This window comes from Zophobas morio, unplaced genomic scaffold (assembly GCF_036711695.1).
Source record: "Zophobas morio isolate AGI-343-1 ecotype UQ-CSIRO unplaced genomic scaffold, CSIRO_AGI_Zmor_V1 ptg000024l, whole genome shotgun sequence".
Classification (NCBI taxonomy): domain Eukaryota; kingdom Metazoa; phylum Arthropoda; class Insecta; order Coleoptera; family Tenebrionidae; genus Zophobas; species Zophobas morio.
In genome coordinates this window covers 16,411,669-16,439,170 of record NW_026972129.1, presented here as the reverse complement: position 1 = coordinate 16,439,170, position 27,502 = coordinate 16,411,669, and the positions used below count along the sequence as shown (strand labels likewise).

Sequence of the window (27,502 nt, the reverse complement as noted above, 5' to 3'; positions counted from 1 at the left end):
ATCTAAAAAATTGGTCGAAAGTTGTTTAGACAGAACTTCCCTCGTTCCTGAAGTACAATGAAACATCAAGCATTTTCGAAAAATTATAAAATTTGATTTTGCGGATTTTATATTTTTTAAGTTGAAATAAACATATGTAACTATGTAATGCTAAAGTAAATGTGAAGAAGCACGCTACGCGTATGTTTCAAAACTAATTTACACAACTAGTTCGGGATAGCCTGCTTCCCGCGTGAACGGTTGCGGGAATGCGGGAAGCAGGCTTCACGAACGTGTTGTGTACAATATTTTTTGCAACTTATAAACTTTTAAACCGAAAAGATTATTAACTGCGAGTTATTTATAAACAACGACGTAAACACTTCGCAATTTGATATTTTCCAGGCTATTTTAAAGTTACCATGGCAACGGAAAGAAAAAAGCACCTGTGTTGGAAGTTCGACCTCCTGCATCCTGGTCATCAAAAAAGTCATGGGTGCAAAAATAACAACGAAAACATTCGAAGTTGTGCATTTAAAAGCAATTATGACATTATTTACTTTATTTGGTTACATTATATTATTATAATAAACATTTTTAGAATATACCAACAATAAAGAAATAAAATTAAGTTTAGTGTGTTGATTGCTAGGATAAGATCTAAAACTACTTAAGTGAGGTCATCATAATCTTCATCCACGTCAGCGTCGTTTGGTACTTCCATCTCTGGAGGTCTAATATTATTTAATAAATCTCGCATTGCTCCAACTAAGGATGCAACACTTCGTCGTAAATCACCACCTTCGTTATTGGCGTTATTTTCATACACTGGTAAAGCAACGGCTCCATCTTCTTCCCTAGCACTACAAAAAGGTAAATTTTTTTAGTAATTAATCTCACTCTGAAACAGTCGCTTACGGTTCTAGTAAATTTTGTGGAATTTGATTAGGATTAAAATTCGGCAAAATCGACCTAAAGAAAATGCCTAGAGGAATGGAACTGTTATTAGAAATTGTTGGTCGTTTCGGCTTGGTGTAAATGTTAATGGAGTCTTTCGGTGGCAGCGGATCAAAACCTAGCACAGGCCCGCTGAAATCCTGAAATAATTATGAGTAAATTAATGAGTTGAGATCAACTCGTTTCAGTTACGTCAGTGATTGGTGTTAAATCCTTAATATCAGATAGCAAAATATGTCTAGCTATACTTCTAGGAAGAGGCCCTTGGTAACGTTTCGCTCTTTTTGTTTCATAGTCTTTGACAAACGGATCGCTTTTATCAACCCGATCCAACACTACATGAACGTTCTTTTCCAGCCAATGCAGCAGATCACTGTCTTTCCACACATGATAACATCTACTTACATATAATTGAATTAATTGTGTTAAAGCTGTAGGTTGTCTACAAGTAAATAAATTTAGTACAAAAGTTTGGCTATTCTCAAAGCATTACTTGTGTTCATTAGCTGTGGAGAAGAATTTGTGTGCCGTTACCCTGTTATCTATCTGCACTGAGCACTTCTCTAATAAAGGCATTAGCACACCAGGAAACATCAATAAAGCGTTTTGAAGAATACTATCAGCTTTTGTTGTATCACCATTCGAAGTGTAAAAATGAGCAACAGCAGTGGAGAAAGCGAAATTTGGTAATTGTGATAAGTTTTTAGAAGCTTCCCACTCTTCTGCAAAATCTATTAGCCAGGTGTATTCTCTGGCTCGTAAGGCATAGAAATCGATGGCTAATTTGATTGCCAGAGGATCATTGTCTGGATCCAGAGACAGGAGAAGTTTGCAAAATTCTAAAGAGGTTCGGCAACATGCGCGTCCACCGACGAACATGAGGTGCTTGAATAAAGTTATGTGTAAAGCCCTAAAATAAATTACATGTTCAAAATCAAATTTTCGGTAGTAAATAGGCAGTAGGAAATAAAATTTTAAGTAGCTCAAATTTTGTTTAATTAAAAATCTTGTAAAAGCTAAGCACGGAAAACGTAGCTATGACGTCATGGGTCATGCGCAGATTTCATTAAATTAATTAGAATTAAATAAAATAATGTTTTCATTTTGTTTTTAATTGGGCTCCAAGTGGAAGTTTTAGTATGCCATAAATATTTATTTAGTATCAACACCACACTGACCTATTCTCTTGTCTTCTATAATCCAGTCTACAGTTCCCTTGTGCAACGTTAAAAAGTGGATGAAAAGCACATTCCAAACAGTATAGTGCTCGCTCAATGAATTCAGCTGCCATAGCTAGATCTTCACTCAACTTACAAAGATCTGACAATTGTATTAAAGCGTCAATGTGATAAGGGTGATCATTAATTATGGCGACAATGTTATCAGGATTAAGACTTTCCACACTTTCAAGAAATCTATTCTGTATTTGCCGGTAACTCTGACTATGTTCATAAGTGAAATACTGAATTCCTTGTTTATTCTCAAGAAGATTCATAGAAAGACCTGACTTGCCTACCTGGGGCCATGTGTCCTTACTACTTACTAGCCAAGTGGTCTTAACATGTCCCCTACCTCGATTTTTTCTTTTGCTATAAATAAGTCATGTATGTCAAGTTGCTGTCAAACTATTACCTACTGTTCTGCTTGAATAATTTTCGAACCAAATATCCTCTTCAATTCATTATTTGGATTTAGGTGTTTATGTTGCACTGATAGAATATTCTTGTTGTGTACACTTTTGTCATGCTTGGTGCTCACTGGTGGTGTTGGCGTAACTCTGGGCACATGATTTTCACCTAGAAGTCTGTTCACTTCACGTACAGACCTCTCGACCTCATCAATCTACACATTTATAATTTATTTATAACGCAAACCCAAACGGCTCACTTACGTCAGCGTTGTCTTCACTACTTCTCTGCGTGTTTACGTGCTTCCCTGACTTTTTCTTCTTCTTCTTCTTTTTACGTTTGACAGCTTCATGATTCGGGTCCCCTTCACACGATTTAGCAGCCTCAGTTTCGTTGTCATCTTCTTTCACCTCGCTCTCAGAATGCGACTGCTGGTTTAACTAAAATTGCGCTTATTTAGTAAATTTTGTGAAATTTTTTTACAAGCATACCAAGTCATAGCGGTTTATATTAAGTTGTTTCCTTCGAGCACCTCCACTGACAGGTATGTCTGTCTCTGTATCTGAGATATCATCCACTATGTCTTTATCTCCTTGTAATTTACGCAAGACACGAGAAGACATTACACTGACTTTGCCTAATTATAACTTTCTTCTTTTTAAGAATTTACCTCTGGAAGAGATCGATGGAAATCTGGAGATTTTTATTTTGACAAACTGACATATGCGACTGCTCCTAACCTATATTTTCACTTGACGTTTGAGGGCTGGGAGGGTCTTTGTCTCAAATGAAATCCACAGCTGCGCAACAGCCAATAAGGGTTGGATATTACGGTCGCGTGAGATACATACATACCTGTTTTCTATTGGTGGCTGCAATCTCTACCTTATTTTAAAATAGACACCAGACATTAATGGACATGAAAGTTAAAAATTCCTATATAGCCCTTAATAAATAAAAACGATATAAAAACTCAGTGAATAACAATTTATTTCATTATATATATTAAGTTCTGTAGGACATATTACTAACCAAGTGATTTCGATTAATCGCAATCTCTCAAGCATATGCACTTATATATTCTTAAATAATAAAAAAAGTGTGGATAAAGCAGTTATAGTCTGAATTAATATCAGTAGATAAATAACAACATACAGTACGAACTAATACTAAACATAAGTTTCTATTTATATCTGACGTAATAAAATATAATACATATTAAACAATAGTGGAATTAAAATCAAGATAACACTAATAACGCAAACATGAATTTTAATATTTTGAGAATAATTACCACATTTTTATCAAAGCAGTTTAAACAAAATGACCTGGTACTAAATTTAAACTGCGGCAATATCCTTTCAGGAAAAATATGTTTTGTATAACTTAATTTAATACAGTATATACAATAATCAATAATATACTTTGCCATGCATTTTTATGTATCATCATTAAGAAGTCTTCCATATAATAATTATGATTATAATTATTAAAATCACAGCTGCAACAATACCAATAATCAACTTCTTTCTCCTAATTTTGTTCTTGTAAGAACTGGCTTCCCTTAATTGTTGTGCGCCATCTCGTACATAGTCACTAGTTCTCTCCACATTGGCTTCAATACTATCAATTACCTCTCCTTGCTCATGTACAAGAGCACCAAGCTCTTTGAAAATTTGATTAACATCATTGATGTCACTCTATAACAATTTTTTAAAAAATGTACAAGTTTAAATGCAAGAAAGTACCTCCAGTTGCCTAATGGATTGTTCCTGTTCTTGTAAAGCTCTTAATTCAGATTCTTCTTGCATTTGTACTTGCTGCCTTGCAGCACTGCTGTCTTGTAATTCAATTAATTGCTCATCTTTTTTATATCCACCTACAAAACCAACAATTAACTTTTATTTTTGCATAAAATTGAAGTTGTTACTTAAGAATGGTTCACCATATGCTTGGGCTTTGGCTTTATTGACTTGCTCCTTCTCCTTTTGAGCCGTACTTCTTTGGGCAGCTTGGAACATATTTAACGTTGCTGTAAATTCATCCTGCAGTCGTTCTCTCTGCATTTTCCTTTGTCTTTGTTCTGATTGGGATAGGGACGGTGCAATAGCATTGAGATCTTTAATGTATCCATTGGTATCTTTGACAAGTTGCTGAGTGTAATGCTGAATTGAATGACTGAAAATTATCTTGTTAAGTTAAGAAAAAATTAACATTTAATACATACAGTTGTTTCCTTAACTCAGGTGAATCTTGATGAGTACCAATTTGATTAACCATACGCTGCATTGAAGAAACTGTAACAGCGAGTGGGAGTTAAGTGAATTACAATGAGTTTTCGTGTTACCATTTTGTGATATTTTTTGTATACTCGTTCCAATAGTTTGAGACAGCTTTTGGAAATCTTGCTCTCTGCTCTGTCCTCCGTTTTGATACGAAAAACTATCCATATTTTCCTTATTACCGTGTCCTACAAAGGCAAACAAACTTTTTATTGTTATGATTTGTTTGTTTGCAATTCAAGGTAAAGAGAGATAAAATTAGGTTTTGTGTACTTTACCTAGACCATACACTTTAATTTTTGGTAAATTTATTAGTACTGATAATTGTTATTGTAATTTGGTTTTTAATCAATCAATAACACTCCTGAAACGTGAGTCATTTGGCTTACAAACGTCAAATAATGACATTTGACAAACAGGTGTGTAAACATAACAATAAAAAAATTCAAAAAATCAGTTCAGGTGACTAAAAAAAAATGCCCGTGATAAAAATACAACTATTTTATTTATCACACAATCAGAATATGCGGTGTGATGTACAATTTATGAAAAAATTTAAATTTATATGTACAATCCAAATAACGCCTATGTTATGATTCTTTAATAGTATTTAAGTCACGAATTGTGTTTTCAACAGAGTCCTTGCAACTTTCCACATCTTTCAGAAATAGACAAACTCTAACACAAAGCCTTACAAGTTCATTAACTTCACTTGAATTATCACTAATACCTAAAAAAAATTATCAGAATAACATTCTATTGTAGTCAGAAACTTACTTGGATGTTTGACTAAAAAAACTGATAAATCATCCACTGACTTTTTAAACTGTTTCATCAAAACCTCTTGAAATACTGGAAACCAGTACTTTGTGAATCTTGATATACACTCTTGTAGTGACTTTGGTGAGGGGTGACAGATTGACATCTTAGTGCAAGCTGAACCATATGCATTTTCAGCACACTTAAAAATAACCATATTGCACAGACTAGTCATTGTTTGCATCATGGCTTGCATTTTGGTAAGATTGAATGCTGATATTTTCGTCATTATGTCCGTATGGGAACATACTGGAATACTATTAAAGTGAGCTTTGTTCTTTAAATTCACATCAGCAGTAAGCAAAATCTGTAAAACCCTTTTTGACAAAACTGACATATTTTAGGTCATTTTCATGTGTTTACCATATTTTCGTATTTTTCTGACACCTGCAAGCAACATGCAATGATTTTGTTATCTTGACTTTTTCCAACGCTTTTTTGTTCATTTACTTCACTCAGCGTTTGACCTAAAAATTTTTTTTACTTTGTTAATGGTTTGTTTTTATCACTTTACCCTGCATTCTATCATCTTTGCTGGCCATGGTTTTTTCTACGTATTTAATAGCTTCCTGAGCTTTTAACTTGAGGTTGGTTTTTCTGGTGTCTTCTTTTATAAAATCCAACTCTTCAATAACTATCCATGGAATAAATATGACAGGTCTCACCTCACCTGGCAGGCAGAAGTGAAAATAGTTTGCAGAAATGAATTTCATTGTTCGTACCTTTAACACTCATAGTTACAATGTTTTTAATGAGTTGTAAATGTGATAAAAATATGTTGGTGTCGACGACAATGAAAAATTTGTTTTTAATTTTTCTACTTTGAGAAGTACTATTTACGTCATTTGTTGTACTAGTCAAGTCATCAGTCTGAAACAAAACGTTAATTTTTTTTGTCCACTACATAATACAGGCTGACCGTAGACCACTCCATATCTTCATTACATTGAGTGGTAACTGCAGTTGCAAAGGTTTCTTTACGATCGAATACAGCTGCATTAAAAACTTTCTTCTGGGTTAAATACTCCTCCTTGAAAACAAACGCATTTGAATATGATGCATTTACTCGAGATTGTCCAGTTTCTTGTTGTTTAGGCAATTTTATAGACACAGCTTGCGCAGACGGCTCATTGATTGGTCGCTTTCGCATTACATTAGCTTTATATAATGCAGTACTTGAAGCAGAGGCACAAGAACTAGGTTTATATCGTTCATGGGAAGATTTTTGCACTTCTTCATTCAAGGACGTACGCAGTCTCTTCAGCCTGTCATTCGCTAAATTTCTTTTAGATGCGTCATTACACAAGCCCGGTCGTTTTGTACCACGTCGAGAACTTTGGAATTCTTCTCCACATTTGGAATTTTGTACAGGATTCGGATAATGGTTTCTTTGGTTTTTACGCTTAGCTACTAAAACTTTTCGATTGTCCGACATCGTGTGTATAATTTTCGCTGCAATTTTAGAGAAAAAAATTATTTATATTTACAAAAAGTTAACGCTGACAACCTGATGAACATTTAATATAATGTGATTAGATTGACACTAATAACATGTGTAGTGAAATAAAAACATCCACCATTTTATTTAAATATGGCAACATTGCATGTCCACAACATAGGCAACACAAAATACAAGCAAAAGTCAGTGTATCAAACTTGTTAAAGTGTGTTATTTAATATGTTTTAATATTTCTAACAGTTGTGGTTTTTCTCGCATTTTTGTCACTTCACCCTGCTACTGTTTTTATCTTTATTATTATTTTAGTAAACAGAGGTAAAATATTCTGGCGCTAAAATTTAAATTGTGTCATTAAAGTGACCTCTGGTGGTGTTAACAACAGACAGTTTAAAAACCAAACAAAGTTAACGGATTACAAAAATCAAAGCTTTGTTTTAGGTTTAAACATTATTGAAATTCTTTAATAAAAAACGACAAGTTGTTAAAAATTGTACACGAACAAAGTTGTCAAGTAAACTTATTCAAAAAGTGAAGTGTTTGTGTTTGAAATTCGGTGGTGTCAAGGTTGGGTTCCTGATCTGAATAAAGTACAAATATTCTGTAGATTTTAGAACTTCTTTGTAAAAATGATGGAAACTTCTACCCCCCAACGACCTACTTTTAGTCGAAGATCTATACTAAATGTGTCTGTTGTGGCTTCTCCACTTCGAAGGAGCATCTTGCCCCCAGCCAAAAATGCTGCCCTTTTGGTAATTACAGTTCTTGAAATATAAAGCAAAGGTAATTATAATTTAACTAGGAACCAGCTGACGATGAAAAAGAACGTTCAACAAGACGAAGCGTTGTGGAGCTACGGAGAAGACTCACGAATATTACATCATCCAGTGGATCGCCTCTTGTTGATGCCACTCCATATATTGAAGAAAGTCAGATTAAGGATCATTTAAGGATTTGTGCGAAACTGTACACAGAAAATGTATATTTTATGCACTGTATACACCTTGTTACTATTTTGAAATCTTGTAGAAAATCTCAGCAAAAAATGCATGGCAACTTCACGTTATCGATGTTATGAGAAGAATCGCGTTACAAGATAATGGAAATGTGTTGCAAGTGGCTGGTTCCTCTCTCGATATTGGGGCCAAAGTTTATGGATTGCGTGTAGACGATGTTTATTTCAAGGGTTTGCAATTGGCGAATTCTATGGGTAAAACTACTGAGGGACATGCTTCGCAAGAAGATGGTGAAGAAGCAAACGAAGATAATGTTTTAAATCAGACACAGAGACGAAGAAATGTTAAGAAGAAAACTAAAAAATTAGCTGCTGATAAACGAAATACTGTTGATAAGAATGAGAAGAATTTATATGCTACAATTAAACATGTAGAATCAGTTATATTTGCCACCAAAGAAAGTATAGAGATTAGTGCTATTGATAATTTGTTTACCCAGAGGCTTCCGGTAAATCCTGCAAATCATCGTTTTATGCTATTGTAGGGAGTTTAATGGTTCAAATAATTCATTTTTAATGTGTATACTTTTTAGGAGTGAAGATAAATACTGGTCTAAAAAAACTGATGAAGTGTTACAAAATTCTGACAAAGTATTAGAGATTGATTATCCACAAATAACACATTTCAATATGTGTTTAGCATTCAGAGAGTTTGAAACAGCCAACTGGGATCCAGAGGAAGAAGAAAGACTGTAAGTATATTACTATTTATGCGTTTTACTCACATTAAACATGAGAGAGTAATTGGAACAAACTCTAGTTGGGTACATGTCAAGATTTGATTTTAAACTCTCGGTAAAGAATTTACTAAAACAGAAAATTTTTATTGCCTTGGATTGGGATTGGGGGATTTGTAGTTTAAATTTAGTAATTTTATCTGTTGTGTCGCTTTTGTTTTTATACAGAATGGAGCATGTTTTTAAGGGTGTTAAATACAGTATTTTAATTTTTGGATGGTGTAGCTCGTTTAATGTTAAAACATAATGCTCACTTTTTGGTTTAACTATTCCATATGATTGAAAAAAAAATGTTGGCAACACTAACGCCCTCCTTCTTTAGTTTGACAGTTACGGTCAAATAACTGTCAAATAAAGTGTCAATTAGATGCAATGCCAACATGATTATTTTAAAAATAAATTTTATGATCTACTGGAGGACTTTTTTTTCGATCATTTAGTATTATTATTATTTATTCAATGTAGGGTTAGCCACGAAAATCTAATATGGTTGTTGGAAGTCTGTACAGAATATTAATTTATTTTTTGTTAGAGTATGTAGTTAAGGTTAGGAAATGTGTTAGATCCATAAAGTGGGATTTATAAACTTGCCGTTGCTGTTGAAGATTCCGTTGCAGTCGCTGCTTTTAGAGCTAAAAATTGTCATTTATAAACTCCGTTGCCATGCATCGTTGATAGTACAAAAATTTACTATTTTAGACATGTTTTAAGTTTCTTGTCGAAATAAGTCTACACATATTAAGCAAAAAAGGCAAAATGTATCCCCGCCCACCCACCCTATCTCAATTATGATGATTTTTTTTTAATCGTCGAGAGCCAATTTAATTGCAAAATCTTTATTATTTCTTATCAAGAAATTACCATGTAAGACATCTTTTGAATATCGTGTAATTCAAAGAATACTAGATATATTAAGAAAAAATTAATACCAAAGATTAAGCCCCACCCATACCTTTCCTGATCTAAATAGTAATGAAGTTTTCATTCGTTGGCAGACTTAGGGGCGTAGCCTAACCGCAAAATCCATATTTCCTTACAAAAATTTACCATTTTAAACGTGTTTTAAGTTTCTAAAAAAAAAATCACAATTGAGATGGAGTGGGTGGGCGGGGTTTTATATTTGGCCTTTCTTTGTCAATATACATAGTATTCTTTGAACAACACGATACTCAAAAACAGGTTTTTAATTTCTTGTAAAGAAATAAATATTTTGCAGTTAAGCCCCCTTGGCTAACGGTGAATAAAAAAAATCATTACAATTGAGATAGGGTGGGTGGGCGGGCTTACATTTTGCATTTTGTTTTAATATGTGTAGACTTCTTTTCACAACATGAAACTTAAAACATGTTTAAAATGGAAAATTTGTATAAGGAAATATCGATTTTGCAATTAGTCTCCTCCCAATAATTGCGAAATCCATATCTCCTTGCAAAAGTGTACCATTTTAACCATGTTCTAAGTTTCTTGTTGTGAAAAGATGGCTATGTATATTAAGAAAAAAAAGCAAAATATAAGCCACGCCCACCCGCCCTATCTCAACTCTGATGATTTTTTTGATTCGTCGTAAGCCGAGGGGCGGAGCTTAATTGTAAAATCCTTATTTTTCTATGATAAATTACCATGTGAATATGTTCTTAAGTAATTATGTTATACAGAGAAAATTAAATGCATTAATTGAAAAAGAAAACCAAAAGAGAAGCCCCGCCCATCCGTCTCGATCTCAATCGTGATGAATTTTTCATTCGTTGTCAGACCGAAGGGCAGAGCGTAATTGCAAAATCGGTATTTTCCTATGTTAAGTTTCTTGTTGTGAAGAGATGACTACACATTTTCTTAAATGGCAAAATGTAAGCCCCGCCCACCCGCCCTATCTCAATTGTGATGTTTTTTTTATTCGTCGTGAACCAAGGGGGGAGAGCTTAACTGCAAAATACTTATTTCTTTACAAGGAAATAAAAACATGTTTTTGAGTATGGTGTTGTTAAAAAAATACTAAGTATATTAAGAAAAAACAAGCCAAAAATTAAGCCCCACCCATATCCATCCCAAGCTCAGTTGTAATGAATTTTTCATTCGTTGTTAGACCGAGGGGCGGAGCCTAATTGCAAGATTGATACTTTCCTACAAAATTTTACCCTTGTAGTTATAATACCTAATCTGTTTTTGAGACGAATAGCAATAAATCTTGTTCATTTAAACGTCGAGAACTATCTTTAACAATGCATAAGTACTGACAGAAAGCTACAGTATAGAAAATTATGGCAGCTATTTAAAATATGAGGGTTTCGGTGAACAGATGATTAAATGGCTTAATATTAGTGAACCTCATTATCTCTATCAAAATTTGATTTTTGTGGAATTAGTGCTATCAACCAGAAAAATGCTCTCCCTACTTCAGGGGATTTTCCTTCAAATTGGCAGCACTACGCACTACCGCAATTTGATTGGTTGAAAACCTAACGTCAACGGCAACGTAAGGGCGAAAGTTAAAAGTTGGTCATCTCAAACGTCACCCCAACGGCGTCCCAACTTTCAACGGCAACGTCAACTGATGATATAAACGACGCATACCTTCGCTGCGTATTGATGTCAACGGCGAACAGCAACGTCATCCATAAGTTTATAAATCGACTTTAAGGCGGTATCACTCGGCCTGGTTTGGGACAGTTTTCATCCCATTTGAAATGTCCTGTAAAAACGAGAGAAATTGACTTAGGACGATAGTTTTTTTTTTTCTTAACAATCCTTATTACACATATTTTGTCCCTCTTCTATTGAAATTTGATTTTCAGTTCTGTTTTCTGTGTAAAAAAAAAAAAAGTAAAAACATGCAAAAATGACGACATTTACATTGCTGTTACAACGTACACTTTGTAGTGCAAAAAAAAAATAAAAAAAAGAGGTGTCTACAACGAACCTTTCCTAACAGATTGCATCAATACGTTTTTTAATAAGTGTTACACAATTCGTATATAACGTCAGTCTTAACTGACTTATAAACGCTGCAGATGAAAAAATTGCTTCAAGTTTTCAGCTGTAGCTACTGCGATCTCTGTCGCACAGTGGGTCGAACCTTTGGTCGGAAGTTGACCGTGACATTGGGAAGGCGGAGATTATGCAGGGTAAAATACCTACCCTGACAAAAGAGGCTTCAAATTTAACTCGTTTTGTATAACTCTCCAAGTTTCGACTCTTCGTGATTTTGTCAAAATAGAAAATATTGGTGGAATTAAAAAAAATTAGCACAACACATTCAAAATTATTCGAAAGCTATCGGTGTTTTATTTATGATACTCTATGTAAATTGTTGAATTATAAAAATTGGTCTAAAGTTATTTAGACAGCACTTTCCTCGCTCTTAAAGTCCGGTATAACATATTCAGTTTTGTCTGATAATTGTAAGATTCGATTTAGGGATTTTTTTGCTGATAAGTGATAACGCAGTAGAGAGATCCATCTGGCGAATGACTAATTTTATGTTTTCTCGACGTTTCTCGATTTTATAACACAATTTTTGGTTTCTTTATTTCCTTCACTTTTTTGTTGTTTCTTTCGATTTACAATTTTTTATTTATTCAATTTTTCAAATTTTCAGGCTTTGATTTTTCAATTCCATGATTTTCCAGGTTTAAAATTTTTCAATTTGCAGTTTTTGGATTTCCCGTCTTCCAATTTTTCAATTTCTTTAATTTTCAATATTTTGATTTTACAATACATATTTCTTTTATTTATTTTTCACTTTTTCGAATTTTAAGTTTTTCAATTTTTAATCTTTCGATTTTTCAAATTTCCGTTTCTTCAAATTTTCATGTTTGATTTTCAAGTTTTCATTATATACTTTTTCGTTTTTTTTATTTTTACTTTTTCAACTTTACAGTTTCTTGACTTCTAAATTTTTCAATTTTTCGAGTTGCAATTTTTTAATTTTACAATTTTTCGATATTACAGTTTCTCATTTTTCGATTTTTCACATTCTCAGTTTTTAATTTTTGTCATTTTCAATTTTTTGTTTCCTCAATTTTTCAAGTTCTCGATTTTTATTTGTCAATTTTCCCGATTTTTTAATTTTTCATTTTCTCGGTTTTATGTCACAGATTTTCATTTCTTCAATTTCTTTATTTCTTGTTGTTTCTTTGGATTTTTCAATTTTTCGTTTCGGTAATTTTTCGAATTTTCAGTTTCTCAATTTTTCGTTTCCACAATTTTTCATGTTCCCGATTTTTATTTTTCAATGTGGTGAATTTTTAATTTTCATTTCCTCGATTTATATCACAATTGTCCGTTTTCTCATTTCCTTTATTTTCTGTTTTTTTTTCGATTTTATAATTTTTCATTTGTTCAATTTTTCAAATTTTCAGGCTTTGAATTTTCAGTTCGTCCATTTTTCAATTTTTAAATTTTTCGCTTTGCAGTTTTTGGATTTCCAGTCTTCCGATTTTCCAATTTTTTAATTTTCAATATTTCTATTTCATAATACATCTTTTTTTTCATTTTTCACTTTTTGGATTCTTAAGATTTTTCAAGCTTTCATTTTGTAATTTTTCGTTTTTTATTTTTGATTTTTCAATTTTACAGTTTCTCGACTTCCAAAATTTTCAAATTTTCGTTTCTTTCAATTTTTCGGTTTGCATCAGTTTTTCAATTTGGCAATTTTTCAATATTACAGTTTTTCATTTTCATTTTTCGATTTTTCAGTTTCTCAATTTTTAATTTTTCCCTTTTCCAATTTTTTGTTTCCGATTTTTATTTTTCATTTTCCCGATTTTTTAATTTTCACTTTTTCCATTTTATATTACAATATTTCGTTTTTTCATTTCCTTTATTTTTTGTCGTTTTTTTCGATTGTACAATTTTTCGTTTGTTCAAATTTTTCAAATTTTCAGGTCTTTTTCCAATTTTTCTTCAAATTTTCAAGTTTGATTTTCACTGTTTACATTTTTTTTTATTATACTTAGACTTTTTCTTTTTTTCTTTTTGATTTTTCAATTTTACAGTTTGTCGACTTCCAAATTTTCCAATATTTCAATATTACAATTTCTCATTTTTCCATTTTTCACATTTTGGATTTTTAACTTTTCCCTTTTTCAATTTTTCGTCCCCTAAATTTTTCAATTCCTCGATTTTTATTTTGCATTTTCCTGATTTTTTATTTTTCATTTCCTTAATTTTTGTTGTTTCTTTCGATTTTCCAATTTTTAAATTTTTCAGTTTGCAGTTTTTCGGTTTCCACCCCTTTTTGGATTTTCAATTTTTCGTTAAACTTTAGATTTTTCAAATTTTCGACAGTTTTATACTTCGATTTCTCATTTTTTTTCAACTTTTCGATGTTTTAATTTTTCTTTTTTAAAATTTTTCATTTTTTTTTTTATTTCTCGATTTATCAAATTCAGATGTTTGGATGTTTTGATTGTTTACTTTCTCAATTTCTCAATTTTTTTCTATTTCTCGATGTTTCCATTTTTGGATTTCTCGGTTTTTCGATTTTCCAATTTTTCGATGTTTCGATTTTCCAGTTATCCGATTTTTCAATTTTTTTAAATTCTGAAGTTTCGACTTGTCGATTTTTCAGTTTTTCGATTTTTAAGTTTTAGATTTTCGAATTTTTCTTTTTTGATTCTTTGATGATTGGATTTCTCTATTTTTCAATTTTGCGATATTTCAATTGTTCAGTGTTTTAAATTTTAGTTTTTTTGATTTCTGGATTTTTTGATTTTCCAGTTCTTCAATATTTCTATTTTCCAATTTTTCAAATTTTGACGTTCCTAAATTTTCAGTTTTCCGATTTTTCAATTAATATATATTTTTGATTTTCCCGTTTCTCGAATTCGCAGTTTCGATGTTTCAGTTCTTCAATTCTTCGATTTTTAGATTTTTCAATTTTCCAATTTTTTAAATTTTCAAGTTTTGAGGTTTCTGAATTTTCAGTTTTCCGATTTCTCAATTAATCTATTTTTTGATTTGCCCATTTTCGACTTGCCAAGGTTTCGATTTTTCAGTTTTTCAGTTCCTTCATTTTTCATCAGGCTCCAGATTTTTCAATTTTTCGATTCTTTAGGTTTGCAATTTTTCGGTTTTTCGATTTTCCAATTTTTCAATTTTTTAATTTCCCAATTTTTGGATATTTCGTTAAATTTTGTGAGTTTTCTCAGTTTTTCGATTCTTCAATTTTTCAATTTTGGGATTTTTTAATATTTCGTCTTTTGGATTTTTCAATTTCTCGACTTTTTACTTTTTGGATTTTCAATTTTTCGGTTTTTGAACTCTCGGTTTTCACAATCTTTCAACTTTTCGATATTTTAAGTTTTCAATTTTTAAAATTTTAGGTTTTTCGATTTCTTGAGTTTTCAGGTCTTCTAAGTATATGTATTTGAATTTTTCAATTTTCGAAATTTAAAGTTGATTATAAGTTATTTTTCTAAAAGACACAGCAGAGGAACACGAAGAAAAACAGAGTAAGATACGGTAATAAAAATACAGGGTGTGAGTGAGAATTTAAAAATTTGGCGATTGAAATTCCATTTATGATCGGATTGTTTTTGCCTCAAATTTACGTCTCATTATCTTTTCACACAATTAACTATTCGTTATGATGATTCACTAGATTGGATACAAAAACTCAAAAAAAAATGTTGCATTTGTGATTCACGCAGAATTTCGGATGCAGCATGCATAACACTCCACCCTCTTCCAGTGGTCCAGACCAATTTTCATTAAAACGTCGTTAAGCGTTAAGGTCCGGCATATCCTTACGAAATTGAATCTTTTTGTTTTAGTAGCACAATTGTGGGCATTTTCTGTTGAAATTATTTCACATTGAGAAAATTAAGCTTTTCATTTTGTTTACGTGATTAACAAATGTGTCTGATAATGAAGTGGAAAGCTAGCACAAAGTAAACGGATGATAATTATGTTACACTGCTGACGGACAAAACACTATACAGTGTGTTTTAACATGAAGAAAAAATATCAATGCCTACCTTCTTTACATCGAAATCGAAAAGCAAAATGAGTACAAATTGTTTATTCTTCCTTTCCGGAGAGGAAAAGGCTGTTGAAATAAGCTAAAAGAAATTTATTTTCCAGCTATAAAAACCTTGTCCAGCTTTCCAAAGTGAAATCAAATGTTACAAATTAATACAACAAATTTGAACATACCAAACTGAAAACGCAAAGAAAACAGAAATATTAATTGAATCAACTGGTTGATAATATTTGAGCTACTAGATTGGCGGCAAATCTAAATTATGGCCGTCACCCGACTTCGATGATTTTCTTCTATTGACAGATATAACGCACACCACATCGCTATGCTTAAAAAACCTGCCGCATATTATACACTCTACCCCGTCTTTTCAAAATAATGCCAGCTGTTAAAGCAAATTATGCTGCGTTTCATGCGGGCGCGTGTCTTCTCATGAATAATTAACGATTTAATATCTATTTGGGCAAATGACTTGAGAGAATAACCGTCAGCTTTAAGAAGAAACTGTGTGTTCCGCCTTCGCCACTATATCTTGTGTTTTTCTTTTCAAATCGAATATTTCTCGAAGTTTCAAAGGTATCTGGATAAGTACTAGAATGACCAGAAAGCAACATTTAATTAATTCCCTCCCGTTTTCGAGTCCACGATAATACTAATTTAATCGTGAACATTTTCAAGGCTGTCAATGCCCTAAATGAACTGTTTTTAATCTGGAGTGGGAAGTTACGCAATGCGTTATAATAACTTTAATAAAATATTCAAAACTTTTAGATAAATTAAGTAAAATAAGTTGAGCCTGCATGTTCTTCCATGTATTGTTTTTTCTATTTGAAAAATCGATAACTCAAGAATGTGCTTCTTCAACTTTGATTCCGTAATAGTATTTACAACATTTAAATCAAAACTACTACACTTTGCTATAGTTTTAATGTTGACCACAAAATTGAAAAATTCGTTTTGAATTAAAAAATACTTTGATTCGTTTTAGATATATCCATTGGCTACATATAATTTTGCAAGTTAGATTATGGTTTGCGGCATCAGCACACGCAAAGATGAAAATTTATTGATTACAGTTTAAAATCTTGGTAGAAGGCACACCAAGTGATTAAGGGGATTCTAACAGAAATTAGTTCACTGACACCATATCAGATGTCACGTCCATCACTGTGTTAAGTATGTTGCTGTTGCTCTTGTTTGTGCATACATAAAAATGTAACACTTTGCAAGCCTGCCTACCTTGATAGTACTTTATTTATTATTTTACGATGTAGCTTTAAGACTTTTATTTAATTTTTGCCTAATTTCATGATTTTTTGTCTATTCACAATTTGTAGAATTTTGGTACCGGTTTCTGTCTATCTGTCTGATTACTTTGAATTTTTGCATGTACTTCAAAAACACCGCTTAGATTGATTTGATGAGTCACTTGCTTCTGTACGTGTAGTTTAATCATCTACCTCTTTTTTAATTTAGAAATTCGTTTGTAAAGGTTATTTAAAAAAAGTAAACTTTTAGTGAGACACAAGCTACACTATTTTAATAATTACAGAATTCTAAGAAATTTTTATTTATTCATCTTTCCAAAAAACCGATGACGCCATCTAAAAATATAGTTCAGTTTTTTCAAGCAATGTAATAATCATAATTTTAAACACATCTAGAAAACTCGTGTTTTGTAACAGGTTAGCAGAGCATCCAAGCGTGCCCGATGCTGTTCTTGATGACAACGGCTTACCAATAGCCGAATTAGACGGCTCGGTACACGACATTTTCGAAGATAACAATGACGTCCCTGATGATCCACAGAGCGAAAGTGAAGAACAACAAGAAGTATTTCAAGCTCAAATCCACGGTGAAATCGCACATATCGTGGACGCAGTTCCTGAAGAAAATCGTGTTGAAACCGAATATGGCTACAATACTGTTATAAAAACAACCTCAGGGAAGTTTATTGACAGAATTTGGGCGGGTCCAAGTCACTGGAAAGTCAAATTTAACAGACGGTCGTCGGCGAGATATTCCGGAAGCTGTGTGCAACAAGTGGTGAAGCACACGAAAAAGAGTAAAGAACCACAAAAAATAGTTTTTGATCTCACACAGGTAGACGATGATTTGTGTGCTTCTTTAGGCAAGTATGTTGTAAAAAGAGCACCTCCTACAACCACGTTTGAAAAGTAAGTAAAAGTAACAGGTAATGGGTTAGGTATATTTATAGTTGTGCTTTTTAGAATTACGCTACCCATACCAGAAGTAGAATTATCTGCCGAAAATTTCAATATGCGAGCAGAACAGTTGCTAATAAAACCAGGAGTACCACGTCCGAGACTAAACAACAATTTTCCTACGCAACGAGATTACGAAGTACAAGTGTATAATTATGAAAATCCGAACGATTCTCAGTATTGCTCACAACATAATGTAAGTATATTATTTATTGTTGCAGAGTGTGTACATTTTTCTTATTAAGAGTGATGATGGCCCTGATGGAGAACCGCTACAAAATTCTTTCGAAGAAGATGTTGAGACTGTAGCCCAAGAGCAGTTTTTGGGTGAAAATCTCGTTAGTGCACCAGAAATGGTTTCTTCTACTCATATACCATACGCAATGCAGGCCAAAAAGATGGACATGAAAAAGTTAAAAGCCGCAGTTTGGAAATGTCTCACTTCGGGAGAAATGAACGTAAATTTAAAACGGAAATTTTGTTAATTTTGTTTATTATAATTTTATTTGTAGGGGAAAGTCCAACAGAAAGTAACACCCACACGGTTCTCCACGTTGTACAGCAATTTACCTCCGTTGTTAACAGCCGAGATGAAAAAGGAGTTAACGTGTCCACTTGCTGTGGTGGCTGTGCTACATTTGTGCAACGAGAATAATTTAGAACTGAAACGAGCGGAAAATAATAAAGATTTTACGATTGTAAAAGCGTATGAATGAAGAAGTGTCGAAAATGTAAAAACCGTTTTAAAAACGTATTTGTATATTTTGGATTTTGTGTCGAAAATGTAAAAACCGTTTTAAAAACGTATTTGTATATTTTGGATTTTTTAATAATAAAATTTGTATTTTAGTAGTTCGTTGTAACCTGGCATCCTCATTCGGTGATTTTAATTCTATTGACAGTTGGTGTTAACACACACACCACATCTTAATGTCCAAAAAACCTGCTGCATATTATACTGCATACCCTTTCTTTGTAAAACAACCAACTAAAATTTAACTAAAAACCGTGTATTGCGCCTTCGCCACGAAATCTTATGCTTTCACAATTTCAGTGAAAATTCAAACCGTATGTTTCTCCAACTTGGAACGATATTTGGATAAGTACCTTATCTAAATTATACATACTCTTAATTTTAACATGGGTTTTCGCGGTATTCACTATAAAGCTAACAGGGAGGGTTGTTCTAATTCCGTAAACGTTAAAACATGGATGATTGTCTAACGGCGTTATTTTTTTCTTTAGCGCGAAATTTTTAAATCGGGACACCACACACTGTTGGACAAACTTTATTTTTCAAATGTGCTACGTCGTGAATTTTGTGATATTTAACCTTGTTTGTTTAAACTATTTTTAGAATATACTCTTTGTGATTGATTTCTTAAATTTTTCATTTTCCTTCGAAATTTTGAACATTTGGTCTTAAGGTCTGAGTTAGACCGAATTTTTTGAAATTTTTTCTAATCGATCGCTGTTTAAAATTAGTTTAAATGCAATAAATGAACTATTTTTAATCTCGAATGAGAAGTTATGAAGTGTGGCTAATGTAATAACTTAAGTAAAAACATCCAGGAGACATTCTTACATATTTAAAATCGATTGAGCCCGAATAAGTGAATTTCCTGCCATGTGTGTTTTATATGAATATTTCCATTAGTGCACTTAAATTGTTTTAGAAGCATGAACAGTTAAAAATCTTCAACTGTGAACAAAACAAATAAATGATGTGTTCTGTTTTTACATTAAAACCATTATTTATACACAAACACGAAGTTTTTAAAAACAAATCAGTTTGTTTAAAAATTGTTAAATTAACCCCAAAAATGTACAGTTTCCTGGCCAAAATATGAAAAATAATTTTGTTAATCTCAGCGTGATATACTGTTGCATGAGCTACCCGAGAGGAGGTTACGTTAATCGGCTATTTGTGTTCAGTTTTGATCGGTCTGGTGGCGGCAACATCGGCCGCGCGTCGTTTTGGCGTAAAAGTGGCGCGTTTTCGCAAATTTTTAATTTGAGAGTGGTTATTTTTCTAAAAAGACTCAAAAAGAGGGTAGGTACGATTTGAATTTAATTTATCGGATTCCGCGGTTCGTCCACTCGACAATCTTTAAATTTACGGGTGGCTTTTCCGCCAATAGTAATTTTCCAGTTTTCCCTGTGATGGTAAATTTTTCCCGTTCGTCGTGACTGTGTAATTGCAATTTCCTAGGAATTTTTTTTATACGTTGGTACATATGAATAAAATACAGTCGTCTTTGTGACTTTTCGCTTTTTTTTTTATTTATTAGTGATAGTTATTAGAATACAGAATCGCATTGGTCCGTAACTGGAGAAAAATTAAATGAAAATACACGATTTACGGAAGGCTAATTTTTCCAGAAAAGTCGAAAAAGCGAGTTCGTGAATCAAGCAGTGCCGCTGTTAACATTGTTGGTTTTTAAATTTACGATTGTCAATTATTGTTACTAAAATCTCTTGTAAATGGTTGCTTATACTTATGATGTTGTAGTTAAATAATATTTAATTATGATTAGTATTAATATACCATAATTGAACCGTGAAACGTTTTCCTAGAAACACGAAGTTATTAAAAACAAACCAGTTTGTTTAGACATTGTTAAATTAACCTCGAAAATATGCAATTTCCCACCTTATAACATGAAAAATAATTTTGTCAATCTCATCCTGATGTGCAATGACGTTACTGTTATGTGAGCTACCCGATTGGACGCAGCCCCTAGCAGTTGTTGTTGCCCCCCTTCGAAGACTTGCACATTATAAATTTCAAATTAGTAATAAAATTTCAATATAATGCCGATTGCCGAAGCATATTTACTAGCCCCACCCGCCCAACGTTGATGTTGACCGTTTAAAAAAATGAACTGCCATGTCACATTTTAGTCCATAGACTACTTATTAAACATGAAAAAAAAAACTCAAACAAATTGGTTGTTACCTAGTGTTATTGGCCATTGTACGAATTTTTGGATGCAGTACAGGTTTGTGAATCTACATTCTGTATTTTAGCCAGAATAGATCGCCCCGCGCGTTCAACGACACATCAAAGATTGGCAAACTTGTTTTTTCTGGCTTTTTAAAAGTACCGTACCAAATCTTTGGACTTCGACAGGTTTTTATGAAAATCTAATAGCGCAAAAATCCACGTTTACAATTATTTTAATGCTCTTTCAAATGTAAAAACTGAGAAAAAATAAAGTAGTTATCTGAGTGCATTATTAAAATATATATATATATTTACATGAAGCCCCCTCTGTCGACAAATTTGCCCCCCCTGAATAAGTTTTCTAGCTACGGGGCTGATTGGACGTTACATTTTTCCGCCATTTGCGTTCGTTTTAATTTCGGTCTGGTGGCGGCAACATCGGCGCGTCGTGTTTGCGTAAATGTAACGCGTTTTCGCCAATTTTTGATTTATTATTAATAAATATTTGTGAGAATGTGGTGTTAGTGGTGTGCAGATGAAGGAAAGTGGGTATTTTTCTAAAATGGCTCGGGGTAGGTACGATTTGAATTTTAATTTGTTGGGCTCCGTGGTTCGTGTACCCCACAATCTTTAAATTTTTGCGACATTTTCGAGAACGACTGAAATTTTGAAGTTGGCCGCAAAAAGGGGGTGGCTTTTCCGCCAATAGTAATTTTCCCGATTTCGTCTGTGATGGAAATTTTTTTCGTTCGTCATGACAGTGTAAAAATTGCAATTTCCTTGGACTTTTTTTATACATTGGTAGTATATGAATCAAATACACTCGTCTTTGTGACTTTTCGTTCTTTCTTTCTTTAAAATTTATTAGTGATAGTTATCAAACAATCGTGTTGGTCCGTAACTGGAGGGAAATTAAGTGAAAATACGCGTTTTACGGAAGGCCAATTTTTCAGAAAAGTCGGAAAATCGAGTTCGCATGATTCAAGCAGTGCCGCTGTTGACATTGTTGCTTTTTATATGTACGATTTTTAACTATTGTTACTAAAAGCTCTTGTAAATGTTGCTTATAACTTATGATGACGTAGTTAATAATATTTAAATATGATTAGTATAATTATACCATACTTGAACCGGAAAATGTTTTCCTAGAAATATGAAGTTATTAAAAACAAACCAGTTTGTTTAGACATTGTTAAATTAAAAAACTTGAAAATATGCAATTTCCCACCCAAAAAGTGATTTATAATGACGTTACTTTTATGGGAGCTACCCGATTGGACGTTACGTTTTTCGGCGATTTGCGTTCGTTCTAATTTCGGTCTGGTGGCGGCAACATCGGCGCGTCGTTTTGCCGTAAAAGCAGCGCGTTTTCGCGAATTTTTAATTCATTATTAATAAAGATTTGTGAAAATGTGGTGTTAGTGTTGTGAACACGAAGGAAAGTGGGTATTTTTCTAAAATGGCTCGGGGTAGGTACGATTTGAGTTTTAATTTGTCAGGTTCCGTGGTTCGTATACCCCATATATAATCTTTAAATTTTTAGGAAATTTTCGAGAACGATTGAAGTTTTGAAATTGGCCGGTCAAAGCGGGTGGCTTTTCTACCAATAGCAATTTTCCCGATTTCGTCTGTGATGGTAATTTTTTCCGTTCGTCGTGACGGTGTAAAAGTTGCAATTTCATATGAATTTTTTAAATTTATTGATAGTGATATATGAATAAAATATCCTCAATTTCTCATGTTTGTGACTTATTGGTTTTTAAATTTACGATTTTGATCATCATTAGTGAAATCATTTCTTGCAAATGCTACTTATAACTTCTCGTGACAAAATTAAACAATATTTAGACATAAATTAATATTATTAATTAATAAACCGAAAAGCGTTTTTCTAGAAACACGAGCTTTTTAAAAACAAATCAATTTGTCTAAATATTGTTAAATTAATCCCGAAAATTTCCTGGTCAAAATAACGTTACTGTTGTGTGAACTCCCTGAGTGGCGGCCACATTTGTGTTCAGTTTTGATTTCGGTCTGGTGGTAGCAACATCGGCGCGTCATTTTGGCGTAAAAGTGGCTTGTTTTCTATTTTATTGTTAAAAAGTTATAGTGAAAATGTGTTGTGTTCCTGCTGTGAACACGAAGGAAAGTGCGCACTTCGATGATACGTTTCCAAAAGGGTTCGAAAACGAGATAAGTACGATTTGAATTTTAATTTATCCGGTCTCTGATTCATATCTTTTCGTTTTAGTGTATGGTGGGTAACCTTTTCTTTTTATTTATAATTTTATTATAAATTTATAAAGTATTTTGGCATTCAGCATCTAAAAGGGACGGCGTTCATAATTTACAGAATACAATGCCCGTCGTTTTTAAAGTATGGCGTCAACATTTTTTGTGTATTATTTTGCAGGGGATTTATTAAAAAAAAGAGGGGCTTCACTAATCGTAGCAACGGAAGAAGCGTAAAAATTGAAGTGAATTCCCAAGTATGCGGTTTTTAGTTCCGAGTACGCGATTAAAACACGTAGTGAAAAATAGTGCTGCTAGAACTTTGTTTCTGCGCTGTGTTAAGAAGGGTAAGAATTATTTGTTTAATTTATTCTATTTTTAGGTTTTTAATTGACATTTTACACTAGAAACGTTAATGTAATAGTGAATTAAACAAATTTAGTATACAAAACTTCTGCTAAATGTTATTTTTCTTTATTTACAGTGGGTCCGTGTAGTTGAAGATGAGGGGAATCGCTACAAATAATAGGAGGAGAAGAAGAAGAATCAGCCATAAAGGTGGGATTTTTGTCTACGACTTTAATAATATTTTTAATTAATACGAGGGCAGTTTTCTAATTTGTCCTCAACCTAGCACCTTTAATCAACAGTAACAAAATTAACAAGTTGAAGTTGATCGATCAATTGCTGTAATGTTACTTCTTCGTGGAATGAGTAGGCCTTCCGATCTGGCCGAACACGAGACACGAGGTAAGTGGATGATGCAGTCAATTATGTAACAGGTCTTGCACAGCGAGGATTAGTGAGGATAACTTGATCAGATCTAGATCAGAGTCATCCGTAACTGTGATCTATGATTTGGACTCCTGGCACAGTAACGTTTATTTCGATTTCTTTTGTGAGAGCTGGAGAGGGTTTTGCAGTTGGCTCACAGATTTTCCCTCGCCAGAATGGAAGAATAAACAGTTTTTGCCCTCCATATTTTGTGTTTGATTTAGGGGCACTTTTCCAATCTTCGAGTTCCGCGAACTGACGGGAGGTTAAAATAATTAATAAATATTCCCTTAGGCGGTTATCACCGTTATTATCATCATCGTTATCATGATTACATCACCGAGGCATGCCCTCACAACGCTAAAGATTGATTACTTCATCGAGGTATGTCCTCGCAACGATATAGATTGACTACATCACCGGGGCATGCCCTCACAACGCTACAGATTGATGACTTCATTGAGGCATCTCTTGGCAACGCTAGAGATTGATAACATCAACGAAGCATGTCTTCGCAACGCTAGAGATTAATAACACCATCGAGGTATTCCCTCGCAACGATAAAAATTACATCACCGAGACGCTTTTTCCTCGCAACGATGACTGAATATTTTTGTGTTTATTTATTACTCCTATGTGTTTTGTTGGGGTAATCAGTTCGCGGTATTCTAAACTCTCAAAGTAAATTGTTTTTTTTTTTTTGGAAGTAACCAATCACTTGGATCGTGATATAATTTAACATAATGTAAACTCTTTGTTTGAATCGTTGATAAAGTGTGACAAATATTAATCTCATGTAAATTTTGTTAACTTTGCAATTTTTCACCTCATAACAATATTTCTCTAATCTCACAGTTTTAACCTCAGTAATTTTCCTTTGTTGTATAATTTTCATTGGACGCAAATTTCATGCTCAGTTTTAACCTCACATACTTTTTATTTGCACAAGTTTATTTCAAACCAGATCTTTTGTTTTTCATAAATCTTTACTAGTTTTGTTTTGTAAATATTTTGTTGATGAATGTGTTCATCGTATAAATTATTTGATGTCCAATTTTAATCCCACATAAGAATTATTTGTTGTTTAAAATTTCACAAGATTGTATGGCGAATTTAAATGTTGTTTATTGCTCTTTTGAAACTGTAACACTTGTTCAGTTGTTGTTAATATCAGAGTCATAAGAAATTGAACATTTAAAATGGAATTGAGGTCGAATAACACAGAAAACGTGGCAGAAGCGAAGTGCGGTTTCTAGTCGAACTGGCGAGATGTATTGTGTCACCTGCACAAAGGTTTGGATAGATTCAGGGGCGGCCGCCGATGTTGTAACGTTCTCGGTTTCTGTCCTTAGCTGAGATCCAACTACGGGTCTGGGACCGTAACGGCTTAGTTTCGGACGGCATGTTCGTAATGGAGATGTGTAATGTGCTGTGCGGGTAGGCTTGCGATAGATAGAATCACCGTTGTGGGGGGAGAACAGCCTCGACCGGTAGCCCCAAACTCCGCTTGTGCTAAAACGCCCCGGGGGTATTTTTGTTGTGCTCTTGTTAACTGCCGTAATTTAAAATTTGACGCCACACGCCCGTAATAACTTGAATATTTGCATTCAGTTATTTTAATTCAGATTTTGCTTTGTTTCTATTAAATTTGTGATATTCAAATATTTGCATTGATTCAAAACATAAACGTAGGGTTTTTGTACTTGTTTGGTTTTCCTATGTGTATGTCTGTCAATTCGCGAGTGTTTTTTCTTTCATATTTTTAATTGTTTCATTTGAAATGTAATATGTTGGTGAATATACGATAGGGAGTTTTTGGGGCTGAGGAGTGAATCCTCGCAGCTTCTTTCCTCCTAAGAGGGGTGCGCTTTTCGCCCCTCCCAAAAATTTTGTCAATTATGTCTTGCGCTCTCGACTCACACGCAGTGTATGCTCACTTGTATGAAAGAACGTCTTCCCGCCATATTAAAAAAAAAGCACACAACGTAGGTTTCCATTTTGTTAGACGATCACAGCCAAGGCCAAAATTTGAATTTTGGAATTTTTCGCGCTCCTTTCAAACTTTTTCAAGGTCAATTTAAAGGCGGGAAGTTTGGATTAACACACTATTGAAATGATTAAAAGTGAGATTAAAATTAAAGCTTCGATTTTTTGGTGTAGTTTACAGTCAAAATTCGGGGGATAACAATAAAATTACAAAAAATGTTTTAGTCGATTTTATTGATTGGTAGACAAAGACAAGATATATCACATTAATTAAATATATAGATACAATATTTTGATTTCAATTGACATACAGTACATTAAGCTCGTTAAGAAGGGTTAAAAAAATAAAAATGAATTTGCAGTGTAAAGCTTAAGCTTTGATATCACACAGTCGGAAAGCGTAAATAATGATTAAGCAAAGAATATACTTTGATTGCCGCTTAGGAAGTGTGCAAGATATGTATAGGTTCTTTACAATCCATATAAACTTTTATGTAAATAAATAACTGGTGTATATATAAATTATTTGTATTTTCTTAAATAGGGTCATGATTGTTTTATGTGCGTAAATAACAACAGACTACATTGTTTAATATTTTATGGTTTTGTTATTTTAGTTTTTATTTTATGATACGACAGTAATAAAAACGATTAACAACAACATGTATGTATATTTTAAAAGTCGGTACATAAATGATTTCATATTAGTAATATGCAGTAAGTACGTATGTTAGGCTCGTCATATACAGTTTTACTGTCGTATTTGAATATTAAATTTATTTACTTAATTAATGATTAACTACTGTGGATAAAAATGTTTAGCATTCAAGTTAAAGTTTAATTTTATTTTTTATAAATTATTTTTTGTTAAAAAATTTATGATAAAGTTGAAAGTTATTGTAAACAAGATATACTTTTAGATTTTGATTTAGAAAATCTTCGTTTAGCAGGTATCATTATCTACGTAGGGCAACATCGAATATTGATCACATCTAAAATGCCAGATATATGTGATAGAGAGTAAGAATTGAGTGCGTTGCATATAGATTGTCATATACATGGTATAAGAAGTATACGTTGTTGATTCAGTGTACGGTTTTAATAGATCTGTCGAATTGTGTCAATATAAATTTAAAAAAGATAGTTGTGTATATAGAATTTGTGTTGTCTTCTGTTCGTTAGTTCTGGCATTTTCGACGCATTGTACTGTTGTAAGAAATCTACAACTAACATGAAATTATTTTATCAGTCATAGAAAAGTAGTTGTTAGAAAAGTCTCCCTAGACTGAATGACAGTATACTTAGCAGGCGACAAACCAACAATATTTCCGCTATGTTTGGATAAGTAGTAGTGGAACATATAAAAAATACTTGTATTACATTTAAATATGTACATGTTCAGTGCGCGACTTAGTTCGAAAATTGTTAGTTTGTCTTATAGACACATCACGTAGAAAAAATAGCGCTTGAATTTTTGACAACC

General features: G+C 32.9%; 4 protein-coding genes across 5 annotated transcripts; 1 reads left to right on the top strand and 3 right to left on the bottom strand.

The window, feature by feature from the left end:
- Window positions 1-523: 523 nt before the first annotated feature.
- Window positions 524-3,350, bottom strand: LOC135134981 (ribosome quality control complex subunit TCF25-like). The gene is made up of 8 exons (XM_064063912.1): window positions 3,056-3,350; window positions 2,828-3,004; window positions 2,573-2,778; window positions 2,115-2,525; window positions 1,430-1,846; window positions 1,129-1,378; window positions 898-1,076; window positions 524-842 (listed from the first exon to the last, which is right to left on the bottom strand). Exons 1-8 carry the CDS (start codon window positions 3,185-3,187, stop codon window positions 650-652), a joined length of 1,965 nt encoding a protein of 654 aa, XP_063919982.1. The 5' UTR covers window positions 3,188-3,350; the 3' UTR covers window positions 524-649.
- Window positions 3,351-3,530: 180 nt separating this feature from the next.
- On the bottom strand, window positions 3,531-5,244 carry Syx7 (Syntaxin 7). Of its 2 annotated transcripts, none has more exons than XM_064063914.1 (6): window positions 5,125-5,244; window positions 4,912-5,051; window positions 4,792-4,861; window positions 4,495-4,742; window positions 4,313-4,443; window positions 3,531-4,264 (listed from the first exon to the last, which is right to left on the bottom strand). In XM_064063914.1, the coding sequence occupies exons 2-6, from the start codon at window positions 5,012-5,014 to the stop codon at window positions 4,016-4,018; spliced, it is 801 nt and encodes a 266-aa protein (XP_063919984.1). In that variant the 5' UTR covers window positions 5,015-5,051; window positions 5,125-5,244; the 3' UTR covers window positions 3,531-4,015. The 2 variants fall into 2 exon arrangements, with proteins under 2 accessions (XP_063919984.1, XP_063919983.1); XM_064063913.1 differs by having other exon boundaries at window positions 4,912-5,034.
- An 88-nt stretch (window positions 5,245-5,332) lies between these two features.
- Window positions 5,333-7,261, bottom strand: LOC135134933 (uncharacterized). The gene is made up of 7 exons (XM_064063833.1): window positions 7,173-7,261; window positions 6,585-7,117; window positions 6,388-6,535; window positions 6,180-6,335; window positions 6,029-6,132; window positions 5,624-5,972; window positions 5,333-5,576 (listed from the first exon to the last, which is right to left on the bottom strand). The coding sequence occupies exons 2-7, from the start codon at window positions 7,098-7,100 to the stop codon at window positions 5,437-5,439; spliced, it is 1,413 nt and encodes a 470-aa protein (XP_063919903.1). The 5' UTR covers window positions 7,101-7,117; window positions 7,173-7,261; the 3' UTR covers window positions 5,333-5,436.
- Window positions 7,262-7,522: 261 nt separating this feature from the next.
- On the top strand, window positions 7,523-18,846 carry LOC135134903 (condensin complex subunit 2). Its single transcript, XM_064063785.1, has 8 exons — window positions 7,523-7,873; window positions 7,924-8,100; window positions 8,151-8,617; window positions 8,670-8,828; window positions 17,541-18,032; window positions 18,087-18,276; window positions 18,326-18,538; window positions 18,593-18,846. The coding sequence occupies exons 1-8, from the start codon at window positions 7,751-7,753 to the stop codon at window positions 18,794-18,796; spliced, it is 2,025 nt and encodes a 674-aa protein (XP_063919855.1). The 5' UTR covers window positions 7,523-7,750; the 3' UTR covers window positions 18,797-18,846.
- Window positions 18,847-27,502: the final 8,656 nt, after the last annotated feature.

Bases quoted from the DNA above. Each gene is read 5' to 3' on its own strand.
- LOC135134981 (XM_064063912.1), bottom strand. From the start codon at position 3,187: ATGTCTTCTCGTGTCTTGCGTAAATTACAAGGAGATAAAGACATAGTG. The intron at 2,526-2,572 runs GTAGGTAATAGT...ACTTATTTATAG, and splicing joins AAAATTATTCAAGCAGAACA to CAAAAGAAAAAATCGAGGTA. The intron at 1,847-2,114 runs GTCAGTGTGGTG...AATTTATTTTAG, and splicing joins TATAGAAGACAAGAGAATAG to GGCTTTACACATAACTTTAT.
- Syx7 (XM_064063914.1), bottom strand. From the start codon at position 5,014: ATGGATAGTTTTTCGTATCAAAACGGAGGACAGAGCAGAGAGCAAGAT. The intron at 4,743-4,791 runs GTATGTATTAAA...GATAATTTTCAG, and splicing joins CCTGAGTTAAGGAAACAACT to TCATTCAATTCAGCATTACA. The intron at 4,265-4,312 runs GTACTTTCTTGC...AAATTGTTATAG, and splicing joins AATCCATTAGGCAACTGGAG to AGTGACATCAATGATGTTAA.
- LOC135134933 (XM_064063833.1), bottom strand. From the start codon at position 7,100: ATGTCGGACAATCGAAAAGTTTTAGTAGCTAAGCGTAAAAACCAAAGA. The intron at 6,336-6,387 runs GTACGAACAATG...TCTGCCTGCCAG, and splicing joins TGTAACTATGAGTGTTAAAG to GTGAGGTGAGACCTGTCATA. The intron at 5,973-6,028 runs GTAAACACATGA...AGGGTTTTACAG, and splicing joins CAGAAAAATACGAAAATATG to ATTTTGCTTACTGCTGATGT.
- LOC135134903 (XM_064063785.1), top strand. From the start codon at position 7,751: ATGATGGAAACTTCTACCCCCCAACGACCTACTTTTAGTCGAAGATCT. The intron at 8,101-8,150 runs GTATATTTTATG...GAAATCTTGTAG, and splicing joins CGAAACTGTACACAGAAAAT to AAAATCTCAGCAAAAAATGC. The intron at 18,539-18,592 runs GTAAATTTAAAA...TTTTATTTGTAG, and splicing joins TCACTTCGGGAGAAATGAAC to GGGAAAGTCCAACAGAAAGT.